The 16,384-nt window shown below is 48.6% G+C and overlaps 6 protein-coding genes across 6 annotated transcripts; 2 read left to right on the forward strand and 4 right to left on the reverse strand.

Moving 5' to 3' along the window:
* Window positions 1-719: 719 nt before the first annotated feature.
* Window positions 720-974, forward strand: CTRU02_206205 (uncharacterized protein; the record flags this gene model as incomplete). The annotated part of the gene is made up of 1 exon (XM_036728618.1): window positions 720-974. The coding sequence occupies one exon, from the start codon at window positions 720-722 to the stop codon at window positions 972-974; it is 255 nt and encodes an 84-aa protein (XP_036579507.1).
* A 507-nt stretch (window positions 975-1,481) lies between these two features.
* Window positions 1,482-1,991, reverse strand: CTRU02_206206 (uncharacterized protein; the record flags this gene model as incomplete). Its single annotated transcript, XM_036728617.1, has 1 exon — window positions 1,482-1,991. The coding sequence occupies one exon, from the start codon at window positions 1,989-1,991 to the stop codon at window positions 1,482-1,484; it is 510 nt and encodes a 169-aa protein (XP_036579506.1).
* Window positions 1,992-3,594: 1,603 nt separating this feature from the next.
* Window positions 3,595-6,491, reverse strand: CTRU02_206207 (uncharacterized protein; the record flags this gene model as incomplete). Its single annotated transcript, XM_036728616.1, has 2 exons — window positions 3,595-6,245; window positions 6,299-6,491. 2 exons carry the CDS (start codon window positions 6,489-6,491, stop codon window positions 3,595-3,597), a joined length of 2,844 nt encoding a protein of 947 aa, XP_036579505.1.
* A 219-nt stretch (window positions 6,492-6,710) lies between these two features.
* CTRU02_206208 (nacht and ankyrin domain protein) lies at window positions 6,711-7,166 on the reverse strand (the record flags this gene model as incomplete). The annotated part of the gene is made up of 1 exon (XM_036728615.2): window positions 6,711-7,166. The coding sequence occupies one exon, from the start codon at window positions 7,164-7,166 to the stop codon at window positions 6,711-6,713; it is 456 nt and encodes a 151-aa protein (XP_036579504.2).
* A 3,215-nt stretch (window positions 7,167-10,381) lies between these two features.
* Window positions 10,382-11,495, forward strand: CTRU02_206209 (ligninase h2 precursor; the record flags this gene model as incomplete). Its single annotated transcript, XM_036728614.1, has 2 exons — window positions 10,382-11,347; window positions 11,400-11,495. 2 exons carry the CDS (start codon window positions 10,382-10,384, stop codon window positions 11,493-11,495), a joined length of 1,062 nt encoding a protein of 353 aa, XP_036579503.1.
* A 475-nt stretch (window positions 11,496-11,970) lies between these two features.
* Window positions 11,971-13,552, reverse strand: CTRU02_206210 (glycosyl family protein; the record flags this gene model as incomplete). Its single annotated transcript, XM_036728613.1, has 5 exons — window positions 11,971-12,295; window positions 12,350-12,726; window positions 12,783-13,012; window positions 13,085-13,377; window positions 13,440-13,552. 5 exons carry the CDS (start codon window positions 13,550-13,552, stop codon window positions 11,971-11,973), a joined length of 1,338 nt encoding a protein of 445 aa, XP_036579502.1.
* Window positions 13,553-16,384: the final 2,832 nt, after the last annotated feature.

Raw genomic sequence — 16,384 nt, forward strand, 5'->3', positions numbered from 1 at the left:
TCTGTTACGACGACAGTCAAAGGGCCTTTGGTTCATATGGAATGCACCGGACAGCAGTAAATTTCAATGGAACATAGCAACGGTTGGTAAACAGGACTTTTGTTTTGTTCCTTTCCTGGTGCATCACCTTGTCGCCTTGGCACAGCCCTAGTCTCTGAAGCTTTCATCTCTCAAGCTTGCTGGCTAGCTACGATCTCCAAGCGAGGGCTTTCCCAAACAACAAAATGGCAGAGCTTAGTGCTCGCCAGCAAACAACTAATTTACTCTTTTCGTCCCCTATTGAAACCTTTAAGTAGGTGCAAAAACACCGAGTTGGAATATTTGAGAGTCGCGAGCGCACAGCGGTCCGCCCTGGGCATCGGTTCACTAAACATACAAGGATGGTCCCTAACTCTGCGGCGTGTTAAGCTTTTGGTTTGAGAAATGGGATGACCCATAATAGAACGCATTCCACCAGAACCTGGATGCAATCACAACGGAAAGGTTATGGAGGCAATATAGCTATCTATAATAACGAAAGTACCAAGCATTTTTTTAGAATCTATGGGGGGGGGGGGGGGGGTTTTCTCATGGGCATAGTGTGATTCATCCTGCGGACATGGAGGTGTAAGTCGTCTGTCCTTACTTGCTACCTTATCCTGGACTCTTCGACCAATCTGATTTCTCCTAACGCTGCGTAGGAGGCTACCTCGTCAACAGCCGTGATGATGAGATAGTCCATGACCGGCCAGACCTGTGTTCCTCTTTCCCGGGCATCAATCATCCTTCAAAGCCCCGATACCAAAGTCTCGAACTACACTGCCAGACCCTGTCGGATGTGTTCTTCGATTCTGACTGCTCATTTGGACCCCTACACTCTGTGGCGCAGCTCGCTCGACCAACTCAGTGTCACTCATCAAGACTTAGCCAAGGCACGTTGCAGTGATGGCTTGGACATCAAGCAGTCTGCGGTGAGTCTACTAGGAGGTCGTTGAGCCGATAGCCAGCAGCTGTTCACGATACTCACTACCCAAATCCGGCATACACGCCTGGTCACAGTATCAGCGGCGTCAAGGTCCATAATATAGGTGCACTTCATCACAAAAGCCGCAAAATCCAAGCTGAAGATGACGTATCTGTGAAATTGGATCATAATAGCTGCGCAAGGTGAAGAGCTGGCATGAAGCAGACCAAGAACACTAATTGATTTCTCCTAGTGTGGGATTAACAAACTAGCCTGCCAATCGTGAAGTGCTGTTGCCTAGACGAGAAACTTCTCATGAACCCCGGCATGGTGCCTAATAGCCAAACATACCCGTTGCACCCAAAGCTCACATCAATCAGTGGATGCCTGTTGACGCCGCAATCTCTCCTCAAACACCCGCTTCAGCGCCGCGTGCCACTCCTGCTGGTCCTCGGCTATCACCAACTCAGGACGGTCCGCCGAGACCAGCAGCTTCTCATCGGGTCCCGGCATCTAGCTGTCGTCGTCGTCGGCATTTCTAGCCCTCAGAAAAATCAGTTCCCGCCGCATCATCAGCCACGGGTGCACCGCCGTCACAAAATCGTGCACCGTGACGAAACCCCCCGACGCCGTGACCACCAGCCGGCTCAAACGTAGGCGGTTCATCGTCAGGCGCCGGCTGCACGTCCTCGTCGAACCCTTCCTGGTTCAACGTCCACCATGTGTCCTGCCAATCGCTCAGGTGCTCCTCCCCAACGGTAAGAGAAGCGACCGGCTGCTCCGTCATGGCCTCCTGGGAGATCGGGTGCCAGGTCGTGTCGGTGAGTGTTTGTTGGAAGTAGGGCTCGCGCGGAGCCTCTGGGCTGTAGTCCTCGGGCATAATGAAGATGGACGAGGTGAGAGGGCCCTGCAGCGTCCAGTAGAGTCGCTTCGCCGGCTGGGAAATCAATGCAACGGGTGCTGGGATATGAACCTGCTCCGCTGAGAGCGGCGGTTGGAGTGGCTGTAACGACAATCCGAAGAAACTGTGCGGACTCGGGATTGCCATGTTTCGATAATGATGAAGGGATTACGAGAAGATGTTCAGTGTTTGCGAGCGGTTTGCCGGTTCAACGTTGGAGGAGTGGGAAGTGCTGCAGTTCTTATACTGGGCCGAAGTACCGTAGCGTCCAGGGGGGGGCTACCATGGACTGTGAATGCATGATTCCATTTATATCAAGTTGCTCCGCTACTGAGCTGTACTGTGTATAAGAGCCCTAGGAATGGATGCCTGTGCGATATGAATTGTGAGGATATATTTCGTTTTGCGAAGACTTCGTATGTCATAGTCCCCTGCGGATAGGTAGATGAATACGCTCAAGTCGTCCATGTCGTCGTCTTATAAATCCATGTCCCAGACACTGAGGTCCGGCTTGCCATATGTTTGGCTGATAATCAATCATTTCTCTGTCCCTAATTAATGGCATATTTCTATTATTGACCCCATAACATCCGCTGTTGGGATAGCCGGAACTCCGGAACTCCAGGTTGAAGTGGCTCCATCGCCGGCAGTCCTGCCGGCACCCGGGCTGCCCACGTGACGGGCAGACCGGCTGACGGCTATAAGACCGACAGCCACTTCCTCCAGCACTTCTGCTGGAACTTATTCCATAGACATACAGACACGAGAATACAGACCAGTTCCCCCATCAGTTATCCCACTTCAGGGGTATCCTGTGATACCAACATCCGCTGAGGCTATGTAACAACTAAACCCCATGTATTATTGTCTTTGGTATGATTTGATTTCAAAGGCTGAATGCCAGATTCCGTGCGTTTTGGACACTAGAGAATGACGGTATAATAGTGATACCCATAGTGATCCTCACAGTATTCGACCACAACAGTTACACTAGTTATGTTCCTTGTGATGCTATCCTCCACAGGTCCTTTCATTTGCAATCTACACTTTGCGTACAGAACCTTGCCAATCTTCAGAAGGCTATAGTCGTCATGTTGTGACCACAGAGATAAACGCAAAGTGGGACACCTTGAACATGATTAAACTGTTGCTTGTTCTTGTGTCTCATAAGTCTTATCCAGAATGAGTTCTGGTAGTAATACGGGCTGAAGTGGTTGTTGAAGTCACCTCGGCAGCCGGCAACCAGCATTCTCACGACTATGAAACCACTTCAACCCAGAGTTCAGGCAATATCAATGTATCACAGTGTTGTAATTTACTCAGTACTTACATTACGAGATGAGAGCTGAGTCCTCTATGATCTTAGAAACGAATGGAGAACGTGTTGCGTCATGTGATTGCGTCTTTTACTGTTCTTATCAAATATCCCTCGAGTCGCGTACCACACCATACAACTCAAACTTCGAAGTTGAGAAAATGATAATATGATGGATTAAAGTATAAGTGCATAAGTAGCTTAGGTTGGCTGTCTCTAATACAAGTAATTGAGGTATTGACTGAGATGAGTGGAATATGCAGGTTAAACCGCTTGCTATCGGCTATCCTTCAAAAAGGAGTAAACCTAAATACAAAAAGCGCCTCATGAAATACAGATCCCTAGATAGACTGACAAAGTTCCTGTGCAGCTTCATAACTACAAAGTTGTCTTTAGCCAGGTAAATCTGCCATACTAGGTGGGGTTGTTCATGCGTTACTGGAGATCGATAGACCATTCCGCCCCGTTCTCAGTAAGCACCCTCACAACTTCCAGAAACTTGTCCTTTGAGGCTTTGTCGAGTGTAGTAGCTCCATCAGAGTCCCAATCATTAAATCCAACAAGAACCTCAGCAATCGTATCAAATTTTCCCTCTAAGGCCGAATGGAGTGCAGCAGCTCCATTAGAGTCCTGGATATTAATATCCGCACCATTCTCAATGAGAAGCCTCACAATCGCCTCAAATCCTCCTTTTGAGGCCAGATGGAGTGCAGCAGCTCCATTAGAGTCCCGAGCATTAACTTCCGCCCCTTTTTCAATAAGAAGCCTAGCAATCGCCTCAAATCCTCCTTTTGAGGCCAGATGGAGTGCAGTAGCTCCGTTAGAGTCCCGAGCATTAACTACCACCCCGTTTTCAACAAGAAGCCTAGTAGTCGTCTCAAACCCTCCCTCTGAGGCTGAATGGAGTGCAGTGTGTCCTTTATAGTCTCGGGCGTTAAGTTTCGCCCCGTTCTCAATGAGAAGCCTTGCAATCGCCTCAGACTTTCTAACTGAGGCTTCATGAAGTGCAGTAGACCCGTTAGAGTTTCGAGCGTTAATTTTCGCCCCGTTCTCAATAAGAAGCCTCACAGCCGTCTCGGACCCCATCTTTGAGGCTTTATGGAGTGCAGTAGGTCCGCTAAGGCCGCCAATATCAACGTCCGCATTGTTGTTGATAAGATATTTTACAGTCGCTGCTTTGTTACATTCGAAAGCTCTTTTGAGAGCTGAGCAGCCTTCACCGTCTCTCTCGTCGATAATGGCCCCTATCTTGAGTAAAATACTCAGTAAGCCTACGCGGCCTTCTTGAACAGCCCAAGTAAGCGGCGTTCGTCTCTTGAAATCTTTAAAATCTTCTATCCGAAATAATCCCTGTGTAACATTTGTTCCTTCCACGATTGTCGAAGGCGAGTGTAAAAGAGCAGCAACAGAGGCTTTGTTACGGTGTGCCAAAGCAGTAAAAATTGGATAACAGAATCTCTCACCCTTTACCGTAATTCCAGCTGTTGGATGTTCACTTAATACTGTGTGTATCAAGTTCGGACAGTCCTTTTCAGCCAAAATGTAAATAAGGCTAGCATCGGCCGTAAAGCGACGTAGTCGATACTTTTCAAAGTAGTTGACGGTACTGATCCATTCTCGAGTATTGAATCGCGATAGAAAGCCGTCTTGGGGGATCCCTTCCGCTGCAAGCTCAGCGTGATAAAGAACAGACTGACTGGCATACTCCAAAAACGGATACTTTGAGGAGATATTGGATGGCGAACTAGCAGAATCCCTTAACAATATGGCTTTGGTACCTAAATGAACCGAGTCGTGATTCATATACACCTGGCAACATTGTTTGAGTTTCTCGTGGCTTTGGATCCTCCATTCAAATCCCAAATCGGGCCATAATTGGTGAAGGCCTCCAGATTTGAGTAGGAAATCGCTAACAGACTCGTGAATGAATTGTACCCTAGGATTCTTTGTCTTGGTAACCTCCGCCAGACCCTTGGAAGAGCCAATGACATATCTCTCAGCGCTGAGCTCCGCACCTGTTTCAGTGAGATTTGGAGGCTCGGAATCGGCCAAGTCTTGCATCAAAAGACCAGACCAAAGCGCATGACTGAACTCATCTGGTCGCAAGGGACGTCTAGCACAGAGAATCAGTAGTACACAAATTAGCAGGCTTTCCCTGTTTATGCTGTCACGCCTCAGCATATCACTGAACAGTTCGTGAAGACCACTTGGGATCTCGTCGAGTCTCCTTCTCAGAGCCATGCCACCTCTAGCATGTTCATTGTTGAGAATGTCGACGACCAATATGACCCAGAGGAACACTCCGGACGCCTTCTCTAGAAGCTTGGATCGCAACTCATTACTGACTATAGGGTCTTGAACCCGCAAGCGGCTTTCAACATATGTTGCTAAGTCTTGTGCATGATCCGGTTGGTTCTCCAAGGTAAATTCGATTCCACGCCGCACAAAAATATAGGGGTAGTGCCGACTAGAGAAGCAAACTCGAAATGAAATGTTGTTGTCTGCCGAATGCTCTGCAAGATCTTCGAAGTATTGCACCATGTCCATCACCTGTTGTTCATCGCACTCATCAAGAGCGTCAATAAAACAAGTGAAGTGATCGTGGCCGAGAGAGGAAACCGCGTCATGAAAGATGTTCTTAAGTATATCCAGGGAAGGACATTCGTCAGGGCTCTCAGTGTTGAAATCCTGATTATTTAACACTGACTGGAGCCGAGGATAACCTTTGAGCAATTGTAATGTTAAAGACCGGTACATCCCTTCGATAGACTTTTCTAGATATTCTCCACGAGCATTGAAGAAAAAAGAAGCAGTAAATCCTAAGGTCTGACGGACATTGCGCATGTTCGAATATGCGAATTTCATTAGTGTTGACTTCCCTGCCCCGGGCTTGCCACGTTTCCATAAGAAACCGTGGTGTTCCGCCAGCTTTTCGGGGTCAAGCCACACTTGATATGCAGAGTGTTTAATAAACCACCGGCATGTCTTGGAATGGGCAGCTTTTATGGCAGCTTGGCGGAAATCTTTTCGGTCGAGGTGAAGAGCCTGGAGCACTCGCTGTTGGCGACTATCGGAAGCTTGTAAGCCTGTGCATATTGTTAGCCAATATGAACCCCTAAAGACAATAATGCCTTCTTACAGGGAGCAGTCATGCAGGAAGGTCTGATACGTATGTCACTCAAAGGAAGAACCGATAGAAATTCCCTTGCGTATGCAGCCGCTGTAGCGGCAGCATATTTCTGCCACGACTTGTTCTTGTGGGCATCCGCATAGTCGCAAATGCCTCGAATCGGAAGGCAGGGGATGATATCCATCAACCCGGCAGCCTCCATCTCGAAACAAATGACGTCCAGCTCTCAGGCGATGGCATCTCGCTGTGAGGCACTTCTCATGACTTGGTTTCCTGAAGCTACTGCGCCGTAATGGATCAGGGGGCCATTCCGTTTACTTCTAGGAACCAGCTTTGAAATATCGCAGCTTTGACAGCTAGATGTTGAAGATTGATGATTGTATGTCGAAAGGAAAAGCTCGTCTAATAAGTTTGGGCGATTTTAATCGGAGTTTTGTTTGAATCTCTCTTCCAGGATGGATGTAATTGAGGTCCCCTCTCGCTCGTGTTTTGTTCGCAAGGCGGACACTGCTGTGCAGAGTAGTTGGTGTGGAATCCTTGGAATTGCTGTGCGGCGAATCTCTCCGTCTCCGATGATCTTCCCTAAATCATATTGCATCACTCTTGTCCCAACGATGACATCGCCTAGGCGTACATCGATTTTGCTCGGAACTCCACCCCCAATTCCGACCATCAAACCTGCGCGTATAAGAGGAAATGATCGTTTCAAGTTTGACAAGACGCTGGCTGCATTGATCGTTCCATAATATCCCTCTGGCAAGCATGTAATGACAACGTAGTATTGTTCAATGCTTCCCAGAATGTAGGTGTTGTTATCATCGACGTCATTGGGCAGAGTTTCGTGTTTTTCGTCCAGCATAGCTTCGGCTGCCGCCATCTCAATGTATAGCGCGCAGATCCAGGCAATAGTATATTCGCTGCGGTAAGCAAATGGCGGGTCAGGCTGCGTTTGAACCGTGCTGTCTGCAACATCGCGAGAGGTTTTCTGCCGTTTTGAAGGGTGATCCAAGCCCGTCAGATCCACTACATCGCGAAATCGTCTCAAAGACATTTCAAGTCCTCACTCATCCAATCAATGCAGAAGTGCCAACAAAGTCTATGTGAGAGCTTTTCACAAGCAAAAGATGACAGAGTTCGCATGAAAGGTTTAGTGGGGCATTGTTTTTTGTTGCAACAACCGAAGTTGCGGATTGAAATGGTTCCGTGGCCCGCAAGACTGCCTGTTGTTGGCTGCCCACGTGACGAGCAGCCAGTTGGGAGATAACTACCCATTTCTCCCAGAACTTCTTCTAAACATTGAACACAATACCAAAGGCTTTAGCCCCTTAAATACGGCATCCCATTCTACAACTACCCCATGTGACCCCTGCAGGTTTCTACTCGATGAACGCATGAACATGTGGAGTTGGAGCACAATCATAAGGTGTTCCAAAACGCTGATAACCCCCTTGTCGATTCCCATGTTCACGCTCCACCGCTGATTGGGTGCCTCAACCAACAATCACACAAAAAATAATCAAGCCGTGGAAGCCTGGTTTGCTACCTTCTTATACTTGGCACTGGATCGCACTAAGGCAGCTGTTGTTTTGGGCGGCCGATATTACCTTCAGAAATCTTTAAGTGGTGAACTCATCCAGTCATCGCCCTGTCCTGTTTCCAAACAGTCATGACAAAACTTGACATTGACTACAGAATCATTCCCGTTAACCCCATACTCTGGTAATTCCGCAAAGAGACTCTTCCTTCATCTTCAGGTCTTTGCCGCTAATGTCTCTCACACTTCAGCGAAGTATGTAGCATGATAAATCTTCTTTACTATCTTGGACGCTTCAGGATTGATTTTGGCCCAAGAATGTTAACAGCTACGCTCGGCACTTTGCCTACGGGAATTCTCAATAGAAGCCCGTAAATGATAATGCAATAAACTCATAGACACCAGGCTAGGCAGTTTACACACGTACAGTATCAGTTTAGATCTGTAACTTTTGGGATCATAGAGGTCCCCATAAAGTGTTATGTCCTTCTGAAGAGAGAAGACCAATATTGGTTCTTGTGTCTGACGAAGTAGAACTGTCAGCAGAAGCGCTGGCTGGCGTGACGTGGACAGCCGGCGACGGAGCCACTTCAACCCGGAGTTTTGGAGTTCCGGCTATTCCAACAGTTACTAATACTCCTCTAAAGGGCGAAATATACCGTTAATTACCTGTGGACAACTCATGGCAATACTGCATTATGTTCGTTGAAGCGTTGTTAGTCTAGTAGTCAGAGCAAAGTAGCTGTATAATACTGCGATGAAGGCCCTTCTTATTATACTAAACAATGCTCGTGAACCTTGCCAAAGTAACTAAGAATATCTACGGTTATCCGTACAGTCTTTCCATGAAGAGCTCCACAGGCCCTAGTATATTCGTGACCTGAGGCGATTAGTCATTCAAGGCATGGCGGCCGCACATCCTTCTTATTTACGTCTACATGGCTAGCCTTTCTTCGACTCGCTTTGGTAGTCGTAATTGTCAGCTAGTATGCGAGGTGCTTAGGCATCTCTAACCAGAACAGCTTTCAAAGCCATTTCAATTCATTGGATGTACACAAAGCCATGACTCCGTGTCAATCCCCTTGCCGTTCACGGAGAAGCTCTGTCGTCGTCGACGGAAACGAAGGCAGTGGATCTCTCTGGGGCTTTTGTGGCGCTAGATCCAAGGCAGACTGGCATTTTCCAGAACTTGATGACTGGCGTCGTGGTTATACCCTCTCCGGTTACGTTGCCGCCGCTATGTTGCCTTTTTCTCGGCATCCCGGCAGGCTGGATTTGTGGTGCAACAGCCAACATCATTGCGAAGGCCGATCTATGCATTAGTTCCCGCCGGTGGACTTTTCTTCTACGTCTGCTACGACGCTTTTTCTTCCAATCATGATTCGTCGTTTTCAAACCTGAAATGGTGGTTGGGTGGCCGCGTATGATTCATGTTGCGGGTAAGACCGGAGGTCCGAGATGTTGATGCACGTCCGACAGTCCACGTCAGCCTAGAGAAAGGCAGTAGAAAAAGATTGCGCGGTTTCGAGCAAGATATTTTGGTCGTGTAGCTGACCAGCGTCTCCGAAGTTGCTGAAGCGTCTGCTCTACGGGATGATTTCAAGGTCAATGTCGTCTTATGGGAGGAACCGAAGGCACAGTTGCGATGCACAATGCATATCATCATCATGGGACCAATCGCCGAAGCAGTGTATCCCGGCATTTGAAAAATCCAGCCTCTTAATTGTTTGGTGATACCTACTTGTCACTAAAGCTTTTGCCCCTGAACTCGCAGATCATCACATGACAATCACTTTCAGTTGGACAAAGCCTTAAAGACTTGCCCGCTTACCTCATTCCTTGGCCCGAAGGAAACACATTTGCCTACCTGAATCTGCCATGCATGCATTATCACTCGCAGAAAACCGAAATGGTTGAAAGGGTACTAATTTGAGATGGCAGGCCATCTGCCAACGTCTGAACCCCTGCATCGCGCTCTGAACAACTCGATCAACTTTGCCATTGAGTCGGGACAGATTTCGGCTGGGAGGGCTGGCTTTGGCAAGGTTTGAGGCGACTTCTGCAAGGTGCCGGGCCTTGCAGGAGGACTCCTGGACGCGAGTTTGAAAGGCGGCAGCACTCGCCGACCGCAGGGCGCCGCCAACGCCACACAGGATGACATTCGGATGTCAGATACTATCCGACAACGACATGGACTTGACACATAAGCTTGGAGGATTTTTTTTTTATGCCGATGGTCAGTGTTGTTGTAACCTGCAGCTCGTGGCTGGTTTGTTCACAGACCGGATCACCATGGCCGTGCTGCATATTGTCTTACAGACCAAGGTGCCGCATTCCCCTTATCGGGACCGAGCCCAACGTGGCGAGGGAAGATGAGCGTGATGCATCAAACAGAACTCTTGCCATCTGTGAGCTGGGATGAGAATATTTATCATGGACTTTTGCCCCTACCATCGACTGTTTCTTCATTCACTGCAACAAGTCACTCGCTGAATCAAGACTCTTACCTTCGTTTCAAACCTCGGCCACTTTCGCTCTTCACGCCCCAATATTCCACCATGTATCGCGCAACATTGCTTCTGGCCGCGTTCGCAGCCACTTCTTCTGCCTACCCCGGCTGGTCCAATGTAGACTTTCTGAGCCAACTCCACTCCCGTGCTGAGTCTGTCAGCAACGAGCCCCTCGGTGACCTCGCGAACCTTGGGGACTCGTCTCTTTCCCCTGTAGGAAAGGATATCAAGAACATCCTTACCACTACTGCCTCTGCCCTTTCGGATGATAAGTACGGCGACAATGTCCCCGCACTTGGCAGCAAGGAGTGCTCTGATGACAAGTGCTGCGTCTGGAAGCATGTCGGCGACGAGCTGGCCGCCATGTTCCGTGATGAAAACGGCTGCACCGACCCTGCTCGCGCAGCGATCCGTCTCGGCTTTCACGACGCCGCCGGCTGGAGCAAGGCCACTGGGCCCCTTGGAGGTGCCGACGGCTCCATCGTCCTCGCAGCCGAGGAGATCGAGAGACCCGCCAACAATGGACTGGAAGAGATTGTTGGCCAGATGAAGGTTTGGTTCGAGAAGTACAAGGGCAACGGGGTTGGCATGGCCGATCTGATCCAGTTCGCTGCCAACACCGGAACCGTAATGTGCCCCAAGGGTCCCAGAATCAAGACCCTTGTCGGCCGCAAGGATTCTTCTGTGGCTGCACCCGACGGACTGCTGCCCGATGTCAACGACCCGGCTGAGAAGCTCATCGGTTTGTTCGTCAACAAGACCATTTCTCCCCCCGGTCTTGCGGCCCTTGTCGGAGCCCACTCCACCTCCAAGCAACGTTTCGTGGACCAGTCCCGTGCGAACGCCCCTCAGGATTCCACTCCGGGTGTCTGGGATACCCTCTTCTACTCGCAGACCTTGAGCGGAGCACCATCTGAGGTTTTCACCTTCAACAGTGATATTGCTCTCTCCAAGGATGCCGCTACCGCGCCTGCTTTCAAGGTTTTCGCCGAAAACCAACTTGGTTGGAACGCGGTAAGTTTCACGCCTGAATCACATCGTTCAGTCAGTTTCTAATACTATCTAGGCATTTGCTCGGGAATATCTCCGTCTTAGTCTCTTGGGCGTTGATAACATCAATGAGCTCACAGACTGCACCAAGGCGCTGCCTGCGTCTAACTAGACGAAATTGGCAAACTGGTTTGGAATGTAGGTGGGATATGGAGCGGTGAGCCGACGGGGTTATACTTAATGTGGAGAGCATGTGTAACTAGTTATATTTACGGACTTAATAGTTCAAGACATAGTATTACTACTTCAGTCGCCATATGTTTTAGTGTAACTCACTTACCAGATGAATGTCATAGAACAGGCAAGGGTCATTATGCCTGTTCGCACACAGTCACTTACGTAATTTTCCAATAGTTGTAGAGAGTTCTCTAGGAGACATTAGCACAATAGTGTAGCACTAAACTCCTCCATTACAAAAAATGATTTTATCTCATCATTTCACGTCGAATCTTCAGTTAAATGTGTTGAAGGGCTATTTGCATTTGACTTTCAGAGGTACAAATCAAATTGAATGGATTATCTTAGACTGTAAGACGGTCTTTGAGTAACTGTTAACCTCCTTAACTTCCGTTCACTGCAAGCACTTCTTACTCCTGCTTGGGCCACGCCTTAACACCGGCCTGGATGGCCTTCAGAAGGCTGAAATCGTAAGAGTCCTCGCCCAAGCTCCAGGCAGCAACACCACCAATGCCGCGAGCCTTGACAATGTCGTTGAACTTGCGGGTAACGAGGGCGGGGGTGTCCCAGGTCCAGAAGAAGGGACCAGCAGGGTCCCAGTACCACTGGCCACCTCTCTCCTCATCAGTCTGGCCGTTGGCAATGGCCTTCTTGAAGGACTTGAGAGTCGAAGTACCGTTGCAGACACCGTAGTCGGACTGGCAGCCGTTACCGCAGTGAGCAGCAGTGGTGCCACTAGACTGAGGTTAGCAAAGGGACGATACATGCTTGAAAGATTGTTCAACTTACCAGAAGCCGTACTGGCTGCAGCAGCTACCGGTAGGGCACTTGTGGAAAGTGCCGGCACCGCAGGAGTCGTCGGTGGAGGTGGTCAGGTTGGTGGGAGCATCTTGGAAGTTGGCGGTCTCGAAGGTCACGGCGCCAGAGTTGCCCGTGTCAGTTCCGTCGGCAGCTTCGAGGAGAACGGTGGGGCATCCGATAGGGGACGTGCACTGCTGACCCGGAGCAGTGGTGAACCACTTGGCGTACAGAGCGAAACCGAGGTTGATCTTGGCAGGCTCGACACCAAGCGCGATGTAAGTGTCAATGGACTCGAGCGATCCCTTTACATCGGTGTGGTGAAGAGTAAGGTTGTCACGGCGGTTCATCAAATCGTAGGTCATGACCTGGTCGGACGCCATTAATGGTTATTCGGTTTTTTTGCTTGGATACTGTCACTTACAGTGAAGTGGTCAACGGCCTTGTTGATCTTGGGAACATGGTGCTTGGTGAAAGCAATCATGTCGCGCTTAAGTCCAGGGGCGGTGACGGAAAGCTCCATCTTGTGGTGCTTCAACTGAGTCTTGATGGCAGACAAGAGCAGAGGGAAGGTGTTGATCTCGGAAGTCTTGTTTCCGTTGGGCTTTTGCTTGTAGTCGGCACCGTTGCCACCAGGGTACTCCCAATCAACATCTGATGTTACAAAACAGATTAGTCTTCACGTTCGATGTAATGAGAATCACATCATAGTCTGTTACAACTCACCAACGCAGTCGTATCCAAGCTTCACGGCAGTATCCGCAACATTCTTGGCGAACTTGTTGCGGGCCTCGTTGGTAGCGGCACCGAGGCCGAATCCATCGGTATCTCCCCATCCACCGATTGCCATGCACACCTTGACGCCATCATCAAAAAGAGGTCGAATCTCCTCCAAGGCCTTGAACGGCTTGTATTCGCCAGCGGGCTCGGATGCAAAGAGAGAAGAGTTGGCGAAAGCGGTGATTACGTGGGTAATGCCAGAGGTGATCGACTTGTCGGGAATTCCCGTCGTGTGGTATCTGTGAAGTAACTGTAAGCAACTGCAATGAGTGATTCAAGTCCTTGTATGTAAATCTCATACTGATCGTAGTACATGACATATCGAGGAGCCGGAGATACGTCCTCATCGTCACAAGAAGCGGTAGCGGCGGCCACGGCGGCCAACGAGACCAGGCCAAGCGATCGAAACAGCATTATTAAGAATGTTTGTAAAGAATGTGGTGGCTCAATATATTGAGGCGGTCTGGTTATTATGAAAAGCGAGAGACTGATAGGCGTTGAGAACGCTTGATCCTAAGAGGAGCGTTCGGGATGGGAGCGGGATGTGCGCATCTTCTAATACGCCATGAGATGGGACTCGTAGCAGAGGGTATACCCTCGCGCAAGCAAATGAACGGCACCCGCTTGCGGGCCAGCTCCTTTCCTGCAATACCTGCCGCCCTTAGGCCATTTTCAAGTTTACTTCCTCTCAGCCCATCGTAATCATCGCATGTGCCAAGAGAGATTGGACGGGAAGGCAAGATGTGGATCAACGGGGGCGGACACGCGGCAGTGCGGCTCCAGGATACCCAGTTGAATGGTTGAGGCGCACACTGCATGGCTCGATGCCTCTGCCTCATAGAATTTGAACCACCGCTACTTAATGTGGGGGGCAATATACCAGAAAGTATAAAATGGTGATTGCCTTACAATCGGAAATTACTGTTGGTCAAGTTCCCGCTTTGCGAGATTCAAACGCTGGGATACGCCTGTCCGACATGTCAGCGACTGAGTCGTGCGTCATAGAGTTGGAGCCATTGCGCACCAAAGCATGGAGGCATGAGTTCGAACGAAAAGCTTAGCTGAAAGCTCGAGCCGGAGCTTCCGTCTCGTATAAATAGGGGGACTGATTGGTTTATCATTTAAAAGTCAGATGAGGCGCGCGTCAACTTTCAGCTATTTTTGGATGGCAGATTTGACGGCTGGTTTCTTGCGGTCTGCCATAAACATCCTCTGAGACTAATTCAAGAATCTCGATTGTTCTACAAGGTTGCGAGGGGCTTGTGCAAGCACCATGGAACTTTTGCCAAACTTTCTTGATTTTTTACGTTTGTATTTAAACAAGTGCGAATTAGCCACATCTTTGTGAACCTGTGTGATGTATGTTCTTATAACGCGGCTGGGTTTGAACAACGTCATAACTCCAGTTGAGTGGGTGACTGAATGTCCAAAGCCAGAAACAAAGATTTCTTTTCTTCCCCGTCTGTCCTTTTGGGCCGAGGAACTACCCTCCAAGCCAGACAAACAAAGAGGAACAGGAAGATTAATTAACTGAAAGTCAAGGGTGTACCTGACAAGATTAAGTGTTACGAGAATGAGACCAAGAATAATCGAAGAAAAGCGTTCTGCTAATAGTAACATGTTTCGAGGCGATCTCCTTAATCAATTCCAATATTGAACTAAGCTTAGCCATAGGTTATTCCAGATTGGACAAAGTCTTGCTCGCTCTCGGTCAATGTGCTTATGTTATTAATTTGGCTGGGGCCCAACATTGCAGGGTAGTGCAACCCAACTAACCAGTGTCAACCACTGACGTAGGGATGCCACTGTCATCACATGGAGGAAGAGCAGTTTCTCCTGAACTAGGAAATACAGTCATCACCTTTTTTTTTTCATTTGAGTCTGTTAGATAAAACATTTGGCTTCGCTCAAGCGCCCTCCCCACACGCGTCTTTATTTAGACTTCAACACGCTCCGAAAAGACACGGGATTCACACGCACCTACTGACAGATAATGTCACACTGGTGACGTTCAACTTATTAGTACTATCTACAAAATCTTATTGAACAGGAAGCTACTTTGCCGAGGTTTAGCCTCTATGGAAGTGGCAGAAACTCCTATCACAAACACAGCACAACGGGGCAGACCATCGGCAGAAGATTGAATCAGTAAGCCAACAAGCTGTACCATCATTATATGATTTCCCGTTATATTGGCAACCAAAGTCGCACCAAGTCTTGATTTATTCACTTTAACCGTCTTTACAATGGCTTTCACTGTTCAAGTTACGAAAGCTTTCGGTACCGTGGTTTTCCTCACTGTCGTACTTGCGCCTAGACGATGTCCAGTGACCATTTGGCACAACCGGTTAGTTGTACGAGGTTTACCATTTCGTTTTCAAGCTTGAGGAGAAAGTCCCATCTAGGATTGCACACATACAACCATATGCACATAATATACATGTTGGTTGTATGTTGAATCTATGAATCGCGACTAGCATATCCCTGTAATAGAGCGTGCTGATCTGTTAACGTTTTATTTAACAACGCAGCGGTTACAGAAATCCAATTTGACGAAGTTCCTTGACGAATGTGGCTGATGGTAGGAAATAACTACCTGCTTTTACAAGCTGAAATGGTTTTCAGATACAGTTGTAGCCAGTTTCCATACCTGATTGACAGTGATTTCTTAACCCAAGATCGGCCGTCCACTGCTCATGACAAAAGTAAATAGGCTTAGAGCAGTAGAACTCTAATAGCCTGGCTAAATTGTTATGAAATATGGGATAAGGGTCCAACTGCAGCCGATGTGCATTAAACAAAGAATCGCCCTTGTCGGGCAACCCGCTTGGTCGGCGTGATGACACGTGCAGTTCCAGCAGCTGAATGAAAGTCCAGATATCAATTAGATGGGCAAAGTAAAAGAACCATGGAGCATTGGGCGTCTGTCCAACTTGTTGTCTTTGCGGACGTGGAAGTGCCGTCGAGCGCCTTGAAAAACCATTTTCAGCTGCATTTCGTGACACTTTCATCAACTATTGCCTGCGTAAACAATCACCCATACCTACCTTATAGAAAGACTAAGGGCTGAATACTCACTTCCTTGAACAAAAAGACATCATCAAGTAAATTAGTAAGCGGGAACAAGGACGTATGGCTTTCTGGGCTGCATGTGTGGATCATGGAAAACCTGTTATTACCCCAGCAGCTTCCACAAGACGGCCAGAGCCCTTCAAGCAGGGATCCTGTCCACAATTCCAGTCTTTA

This window comes from Colletotrichum truncatum, assembly GCF_014235925.2.
Source record: "Colletotrichum truncatum strain CMES1059 chromosome Unknown Contig_0003, whole genome shotgun sequence".
Lineage (NCBI taxonomy): Eukaryota > Fungi > Ascomycota > Sordariomycetes > Glomerellales > Glomerellaceae > Colletotrichum > Colletotrichum truncatum.